The following is a 9,568-nucleotide window of genomic DNA, read 5'->3' as shown; positions in this document are numbered from 1 at the left end:
TGTTGCACCCACAGCGCGCTCAGCCAGTGAGCAGGAACCGGTCTCCACATGGGATCCGAACCCTTGGCGGGAGCACCGCTGCACTCCCAAGCGGCGCACTCTCCAGTGCGCCACCAGGCTGGCCCTGCAGTAGGTATTCTAACAAAATTTTCTTCAACTGAGCACATAGATTGTAATTATTTTTCCATGAAGCACCAAAAACTATATTCTTTGTGTACTGTGTATATGTATATATGATAAAATGGTTAGGTGTTACTAAATACACACTTAAAAGATTATTTTGTAATTATTTTCTTAATTCATTAATGTTTTGATCTTTATTTAACATAATGTTTTTGGGGGTTTTTTTGGCAGCTAGCCAGTATGGGGATCTGAACCCTCGATATTTAATATTTTAAATACTCCAATTATTCTCTTTTGTCCAGGTTGAAGATAGTAAAAATATCTTTTAAGTGCAAACAGTTTTTTATTCAACTTAGAAAAGAATTGGTGAGTATTGGTCTAATAATTATTGATGTAAATGAAGTCTTTAAAGAAATCCCTAACCATTCATGAAAGAACTTTTCTATTAAATACAAGTGAAAGGCAATTTATACTTTTGATAACTGCCTACGCAGGTAATCAATTCACTTTTCATGACAAGGTGTACTTGTTTCTCCAGTGTGTCTGTGGTTCAGATTTAAAGTTCTTCTAGACATCCATTCTGCTGCTACTTGAACTTAGAAACTGACCTCAAATGTTGTTCATTATCAGTCCCCAAGGTTCAGTGATGAGGGTAATAACCGAGCATTTTAGGTATCCTTTTTCTTTTTTCTACTAAATTTACAGGACTTCCTTTCATATAAACCTCATTTCACTTTAGGGGAGCTGTTTGTTTAGTTTGTTTGGTTCCTATTTCATAAACTTGCAACACTTGTCCTCCCTCTGTTGGAGTGGTAATAGCCGTTTTATATATTATGTACAAATTGAGTTGTCATGGAAAGTACATGGAAACAGTTTCACCTTATAAATAATTTTATCTGTTTCATCAAATTAAACTAACTTTGTACTTTGATTTATGTTATTTCTTCGAAATCTTGGAAATCTTGGCAAATTAATGCACATGTCAAGATGGCTATGTAAAGTGTAGTTGAAACCTTAAATTGTATTTGACTCAACTGGATTTTATCAGAGAATATTGATCTAGTAAGTGACTATAGTTTATCTATTATGTTCACAAAATAAAATATACACCTTGATAAAGTGAACGTATTCATATCAGCACCTCATAGGTAAATATGTAGAATAGTATCAGCACCCCAGTAGCTGATGTTACTAATGGAGCTGATGCCCACTTTCAGTCAGTAACCCTCCCAAAAGGTAAACATTATTCTCATTTGTATTACATTGAATTAGTTTGGTTATTTTTGAATTTTAAAAAATGAAATCATACAGTGTATTTTCTTTTATGTCTGCCTTCTTTCTCTTTGTGAGGTTCATCCATGTTGTTGCATATAGCAACATATGAAGTCATCAACATTCTGATCAGAAATATTCAGAAATCAGCTCTGTTCTGACAATGGCACAACTCTGAAATCACCACTATTCTGACATCAGCACTATACTTATTTCAGCACTACTCTGACATTAGCACACCTCTGACATCAGCACTTAGTTTATAACATTTGTGTGTGTATTCCACTGAATTAATATATCTTAAATTAGTTATTCTTCTGTTAGTGGAAAATTTTACTATTTACAAGTTGGGGATATTACTTCTAATGCTGCTAATAGGACATTTGTGTACATTTTCAATAAATGTTTAGATATAATCTTATCTGGAAACTAGAGAACAAATAAAGTATTTTACTTTAAATAATTGTAGATGGCACTGTAGAATTCAATTTTTCTAGTTTGCCTCCTATCATAGTACTAGTGTTATTAGTAATAATGATAATAGTTATAATATTTAACATTTATGGAAAACTTATGTGCCTGGTAATATATCAACTGTCTTCATATCATTTCATACTCACGCTCATTCTCTAAGATACTGTACCACTTAGGAATGTGTTTACCTGCAAGTAATAACAGCAACCAAAGTCAACTAACAATTGATTAAAAATAATATATCAACTGTCTTCATATCATTTCATACTCACGCTCATTCTCTAAGATACTGTACCAGTTAGGAATGTGTTTACCTGCAAGTAATAACAGCAACCAAAGTCAACTAACAATTGATTAAAAACAGTATCCTTATTAATGTTTTTTCTCTAAAACATTTCTTTGTTTTTCCTATCCAAACTTCATAGAATGTACTTATCTCTCAGTACAATATTTTGTGTCCATTGTTTACAAATCGTGTGGGAAAAATTTTTGTTATATTCCATATATAATTGGTATAATGTCAAAATCACATACAGACTTTTTGAAAATTATGCCAAGTATCAAGAAAGTGGAAATATATATGCATCTTATATGTTGCTGACACTGAGAAGCATTACTGCCTCATACTCACTGTGAGACATTCTCTGTCATTTTGCATAATGTTTATGGTGTATGTAACAACATGTACCCTGCATGTATGTTAGTGCATATAAAACAACTGGTATCCATAATTAAGAATTAATTTTCTGGCGATAAAGAAGCAATTTTTTAAGCATATTACCTTCTAACATGATAGTTCATTACTTATACATGGACATTTTACTGTGATTTAGTCATGGATAATATCTTCATGACCTTTTGATGGGCAAAGATTTCTTTAACAGTACGTAGAAGGAAACCTTAACCTTAAAAGATAAGATTGATAATTTGGACTGTTTTAAAATTAGCAACTCTATTCATCAAAAGACATCATTAAGAAAGTGGAGTGTCACAAAATATGTATAATATACACACATACACACATACAAGTCCTTGGTTGTATATGCAACTGTAGTGGATTGAATTATGTCCCCCCAAAACTCATTGAAGCTTGAATTGTGTTCCCCAAGTTTTATATATTGGAAACTTAGCCCCCACTGAGACTGTTAAAAGGATTACTATGGTCATCAAAAAGTGGGGCCTTGAAAAGGTGGTTGGATTGTAGGACTATGTAGTAGTGAATGGATTAAAATGGTAGTCAGGGGTGTGGTTCTGAGGGCTTTAAAAGAAGAGGAAAGTCTGTCTTTCTCTCTGCTCTCTCTACTTCCACCGTCTTGCAAAGTGAGACTTCTGGTTCACTGTTTGTACCACCAGATGGACTTTGGACTTCTCAGCCTCAGAAACTGTAAGCAATGTTGTGTTCCCCAAGTTTTATATATTGGAAACTTAGCCCCCACTGAGACTGTTAAAAGGATTATTATGGTCATCAAAAAGTGGGGCCTTGAAAAGGTGGTTGGATTGTAGGACTATGTAGTAGTGAATGGATTAAAATGGTAGTGAGGGGTGTGGTTCTGAGGGCTTTAAAAGAAGAGGAAAGTCTGTCTTTCTCTCTGCTCTCTCTACTTCCACCATCTTGCAAAGTGAGACTTCTGGTTCACTGTTTGTACCACCAGATGGACTTTGGACTTCTCAGCCTCAGAAACTGTAAGCAATAAATGTCGTTTTTCTTTATAAATCACTCAGTTTGATAAATTTTGTTTTCTTTATAAATTACCCACTTTGAGGTATTTTGTTATAAGCAACAAAAATGGACTAATACAGAAAATTGGTACCAAAAGTGGGGTGTTGCTTATAACAGATACTTGAAAATGTGGAAACAGCTTTGGAACTGGCTATCGAGGAGAGGTTGGAGGAGTTTGGAGGACCCAGAAGAAGACAAAAAGATGAGGGAACGTTTGGAATGTCTTAGAGACTGGTTACGTGCTGGTAAGCAGAATGCTGATAGAAATATGGACTATAAAGACCATTCTAAGGAGGTCTCAGGTAGAAATAAGAAGTTTATTGGAAACTGGGGCAAAGATCACCCTTACTGTGAACTGGCAAGGAATTTGGCTGCATTGTGTCCATGCCCTAGTACTTTGTGGAAGTTGGAACTTAAGAGTTGTCAACCAGAGTATCTGGCGGAAGAAATTTCTAAGCAGCAAAGCATTAAGGAAGCTGCATGGCTACTTGAAACAGCATATGCTGAGTTATGGCGGCAAAGGCATGACATAAAGCTGGAATTTAAAAGGGAAGCCGAGTGTAAAGATTTGGAAAGTTTGCAGCCTGGCCATGTGTAGAGAAGCAGAGAGCATTTTCAGAAGGAAAATTCAATGGTACTAAGAAGATTAACACAAAGGAAAGGGATTATGAAGAGAAGGGGGAAAACTCCCTGAAGGCATTGCAGAAGCCTCTGGGGCCAGTCCTTCCATTTCAGGCCTAAAGGCCTAGGGAGACAGAATGGTCTTGGGGAACAGGCCCAAGACACCCTCCATGGGCTTGCTGCTCAGGGCCACCTGAGGAAGCTGCTTCCAGCACCAGCACCCCAGCTGCTTACACTGCTCCAGCTGCTTATACTGCTCCAGCTGCTTACGCTGCTCCAGCTGTGGGTTAATTGACCCCAGGTGTGGCTGGATGTGCAGCTTTGGAAAATTCAAGCTGGAAGCCTTGGCAGCATCCCTGTGGTGCGAGGTCTACTGGCTTGCAGAATATCAGAGCTGAGAAGGCTTGGGAACCTCCACCCCAATTTCAACGGATGTATGGAAAAGACTGGGGGCCCAGGAAGAGATCTGTCGTGGGGGCAGAGTCACCACAGATGGCCTCCACTAGGGCAATGCTGAGTGGACACGTGGAGTCAGAGTTTCAGCAGAAATACCCCAACAGCGCCATGCTTAATGGAGCCATGAGAGCGGGACCTCCTTGGAGACCCCAGAACTGTGGAACTACCAGAGTGGAACACCCGCCTGGGAGAGCTGAAGCATCACCTGAGGCCATAAAAGCCATAGAAGCAGAGCTGCCTGAGGACTTGGGGACCCAACCTCCACACCAGCGTGTAGAGGACATCGAACATGGAGTCAAGGTACATGATTCACCAGCTTTGAGATTTAATGCCTGCCCTGCTGGGTTTCGGACTTGTTTGGGACCTGCTACCCCTTTCTTTTCGCCTATTTCTCCCTTTTTGAACAGCATTACGTCCTCTATGTTTGTCCAACCATTGTATCTTGGAAGCAGATAACTTGTTTTGATTTCACATACAGGACTTTGGGGATGGAATGAATGTATTCACCTGTGAGAAAGACATGAACTCTGGGAGCCAGGGGCTCCCATTGAATGTGTCCCCCAAAGTCCATATATTAGAGGCTTAATTCCTACCATAAATGTTGAAGGTGGGAAATCCTATTATGGTAATTGAAAGGTGGGGCCTTGAAGAGGTGATTAAATTGACAGTCTCAGTGGGGGCTAAGTTTTCAATACATAAAACTTGGGGAACACAATTCAAGCTTCAATGAGTTTTGGGGGGACATAGTTCAACCCACTACATTCTGTCCCTAGCCCCCAAAACTCATGTCTTTTCACATGTAAATGCATTCATTTAATTCCCAAAGTCTTAACTTGATTCAACTCAAAAGCCCAAAGTTCAAAGTCCCATCAGTGAAATCAATATAAGTTATCTACTTCCAAGATAGAGTGGTGGGACAAGCATAGGGTATATATTCCCATTCCAAAAGGGAGAAATAGGCAAAAAGAAAGGGGTAGCAGGTCCCAAACAAGTCTGAAAACCAGCAGGGCAGGCATTAAATCTCAAAGCTGATGAATCATGTACCTTGACTCCATGTTCGATGTCCTCTGCACACTGGTGTGGGGGTTGGGTCCCCAAGTCCTCCGCCGGCTCTGCTCCTATGACTTTCCTTGTTGCAGGTGTTGCTTTGGCTCTTGCAGGCTGGCATTGCATGCTGGTAGCTCTATAATTCTGGGGTCTTTATGGCAGTCCTGCGCTCATGGCTCCCCTAGGCATGGCACTGGTGAAGTTTTTCTGCTGCAACTTTGACCCAACATTTCCACTTGGCATTGCTCTAGAGAAGGCTGTCTATGGTGACTCCATCCCTGTGACAGATCTCTTTAGGGGCCCCTAGACTTTTCCATACATCCTTTGAAATCCTCCAAAGCCTTTACAGCTACCACTTGGCATTGCTCTAGAGAAGGCTGTCTATGGTGACTCCATCCCTGTGACAGATCTCTTCAGGGGCCCCTAGACTTTTCCATACATCCTTTGAAATCCTCCAAAGCCTTTACAGCTGTGGCATTCTGTGAATCTGCAGACCTGACATCACATGGACGCCACCAACACTTTCGGCTTATAACCTCCAAAGCTATGGGTCCAGCCATACCTGGGGCCAATTTAGCCATGGCTGGCTGGGGCAGCCATAGTAGCTAGGATGCTGGTGCTGGAAGCAGCTTCATGAGATGGCTTTAGTAATTGAGGTAGCATGGTATTGATATGAGGAAAGATAAATAAATAGATATATAAATGAAACATAATAGGAAGTCCCTGGCCCTGGGCAGTGAGCCTATGTAGGGCGCCTCAGTCTTGTTCCCTGAGACCATCTGTCTCCCTAGTCCTATGGGCTTGTAGTGGAAGAGGTGGCCCCAGAGGTTTCTGCAATGCCTTGATGGCCTTTTTCTCCTTCTCTTCATAATCCCTTTCTTTTGTTCTGATCCTCTTAGCATCATTGCATTTTTCTCCTGAAAATGCTCTTTGCTTCTGTACCACATGGCTAGGCTGCAAGTTTTCCAAATCTTTGCATTCTGCTTCCTTTTAAATTCTGGCTTTCTGTCATGCCTTTGCTGCCATAACTCAGCGTAGGCTGTTGCAAGTAGCCATACAGCTTCCTTGATGTTCTGCTTAGAAATTTCTTCTGCCCAGTACCCTGGTTCAGCACCTTTAAGTTCCATATTCCATAAAACTTTTGGCATGAAAAGAATGCAGCCAAGTTCCTTGCCAGTTCACAGCAAGGGTGATCTTTGCCCCAATTTCCAATAAGTCCCTGATCATTTACATCCGAAATCTTCTCAGAATGGCCTTTCCTGTCCATTTTTCTAAAATATTTTGCTCAACACCATTTAACTGGTCTCTAAGAAGTTCCAAACTTTCCCAGGTTTTCTTGTCTTCTAAACTCCCACCAGCATCTAGGCTTTTTCTAGCCTGCTTCAAATTCTTCCAGCCTCTCCTCAACACCCAGTTACAAAGCCACTTGCATATTTTCAAGTATTTGTTATAATCAACAAATTCTCTGGTACCAGTTTTCTGTATTAGTCCATTTCTGTTGCTTATAACAAAATGTCTGGAACTGGGTAAGTTATAAGGAAATGAAATGTATTGCTTACTGTTTCAGGGGCTGGGAAGTCCAAAGGCCAGGGAACATATCTGGTGAGAGTCTTATTGGTGGTAGCTTTACAGAATGCAGGGTTCTCACATGGCAGAAAATGGCGAAGCAGAGAGAAAAAGTTCCTCGTGTGCTCTCCTTTTAAAGCCCTCAGAACCACACTCATGGCTACCATTAAAGCATCAATTCAATCACCTTGTCAAGGTTCCACCTTTAAGTTACCATAATAGGATTTCCCACCCTCAAGAGTTACAGTGGGAATTAAGCTTCTAATATATGGACTTTGGGTGAAACAATTAAATCAATCCACAGCTCTCTACATACCTACCAGAACAGTTAAAGGAAAAAGACTGATAAACCAGTGGTTGGTGAGTATGTGGAACATACACTTCAGAGGTGGGAGTAGGTGTATATTTATCTAACCATTTTGGAAAACAGTTGGGCATTATCTACTAAAGCTGAACATATGCATATCTTATGACTCAACAACAGAAATGCACATATTGGTACACCAGACAACACCAGCATTATTCTTATATCCCAAACTGGAAACATTAAATATCTATCTACAGTAAAGTAGATAAGTAAACTATGTATTCATTACAGTAGAATACTATGAAAATGAAAATAAGTGGATTACTACTTTACAACTATATGGATGGATATCAGAAACATAATGTTGAATAAAAGAAGCCAGACCTAAAGACACGTGTGATTACATGTATATACAGTAAAGTTCCAAAACAAGCATGGTGATAAAAGTCAGACTGCCTTTGGGGAGGTAATCTGGAAGAAAGGGGAGACAAAGGATACTTGTGAGGTGTGGTACTAATGATCAGTTTCTTGATCTGAATAGAGGTTAAATGGTTGCATTCATTGTGTGAAAATAAAATTGTACACTTACAGAATATGCACTTTGCTATATATGGTTTACTTCAATGAAATTATCTAGTAATTTCTTGAAAAACTTTTCCAGAAAGTTGAAGAAATTATTCTAGTGCTAATTAGTTTAAATTTTGAATTTTATAATACTGTTTACAGATGCTGAATATTCTTATTTATTTATAATCTAGACAGATTTACAAAATTAGAGATGTTTTAGAAGGTACAATATATCTTAAAGTTTAATTCATAGGATAGAATTATATTTTGAAACAGAATCATAGCTAATAAGTTTTGAAAACAGCCATGTATCAAATTTTTAAACTTATTTTTAACTATGGTCTAAGGTAACAGTTTCTAAAAATTGTAATATTACTGAATGAGGTCCACATTTTACAAATCTTTTCATTTATTTTACTGCCTTTTTATTGGATAAGCAAAAAAGAACTAGAGGGATTAGCGTTTACAAGGCTAAAATAATTTATCTGTCAAAAGTATGTTAAATGAAGCAATATATTCTGATATTTTCTGCTGTTTTCTGTATTTTGTCATTTATTACAGCATGAATCTAGAGAAACATTATTGGGATTTAATATGGTGAATTACAGAGCATGTAAAAATTTGTGGAAAGCATGTGTAGAACATCACACATTCTTCCGTTTGGACAGACCACTTCCACCTCAAAAGAATTTTTTTGCACATTATTTTACATTAGGTTCAAAATACCGGTACTGGTAAGTATTGCTTCTGTATTAAGGCTTTTTTGCAGGATTTCTCCCTCTCTTTAAAATAAAGTTTTAGTTTATGGAGCCATAGAATCTTTATTATTCATACACACCTACTGAATCAAAATCCACACGGGAACAGCCTCTCTATCTATATCAGTAAAAAGTTATAGATTTTTGTGATGTACACCAGGTTCAAGAGATTCATTCTGTTGACTATATTCTTATTTTCTAAAGTAAATTTACCACATTTACTTATTTACAACTTAGATACATTGTAATTTTCATTGTGTATTTATTAAATATTTACATGAAAATTTTTCTTTATTCTAAGACACATTTATTTTATTTGTAGAAACCAAGGTGTCAGTTGATTAGAGCGCAGCATTATAACACTAAGGTCATGGGTTCAAATCCCCCTACCGGCCAGCACCAAAAAAAAAAAGTACACGGTGTCTTCTGCATGAGTATGCAATTACTTTGGACTTGTGTTTTTAATCAAGATTTTGCATAGTTTTGACTTGTTAAACCCTTTGTTGTAAAGAGTTTAAAACAGCCACTAGACACAATCATGTTTAGTGCTGCCCGATTAGCTCATTTGGTTAGAGTGGTATTATAACACCAAGGTCAACGGCTTGGATCCCTGCTGGCCAAGCCGCAAAAAGAAAAAAGAAAAAAAAAAAAAAGATT

The 9,568-nt window shown here is 38.2% G+C and overlaps 1 protein-coding gene across 1 annotated transcript in view; it reads left to right on the top strand.

The window, feature by feature from the left end:
- The window catches only part of LOC103598134 (tyrosine-protein phosphatase non-receptor type 4-like), a gene marked incomplete at its 3' end in the record, with an annotated part of 184,924 nt that overhangs the window by 158,385 nt on the left and 16,971 nt on the right, over positions 1 to 9,568 (top strand). Inside the window, exons 11-12 of the mRNA XM_008582076.1 lie at positions 426 to 489; positions 8,715 to 8,887. Coding sequence (XP_008580298.1) covers positions 426 to 489; positions 8,715 to 8,887 — 237 coding nt within the window. The remainder of the gene's footprint in view (positions 1 to 425; positions 490 to 8,714; positions 8,888 to 9,568) is intronic.

Source organism: Galeopterus variegatus, unplaced genomic scaffold (assembly GCF_000696425.1).
Source record: "Galeopterus variegatus unplaced genomic scaffold, G_variegatus-3.0.2 Scaffold2514, whole genome shotgun sequence".
NCBI classification, from domain to species: domain Eukaryota; kingdom Metazoa; phylum Chordata; class Mammalia; order Dermoptera; family Cynocephalidae; genus Galeopterus; species Galeopterus variegatus.
The sequence above is the reverse complement of the archived record's forward strand: the minus strand, read 5'-3'. Positions and strand labels throughout refer to the sequence as shown.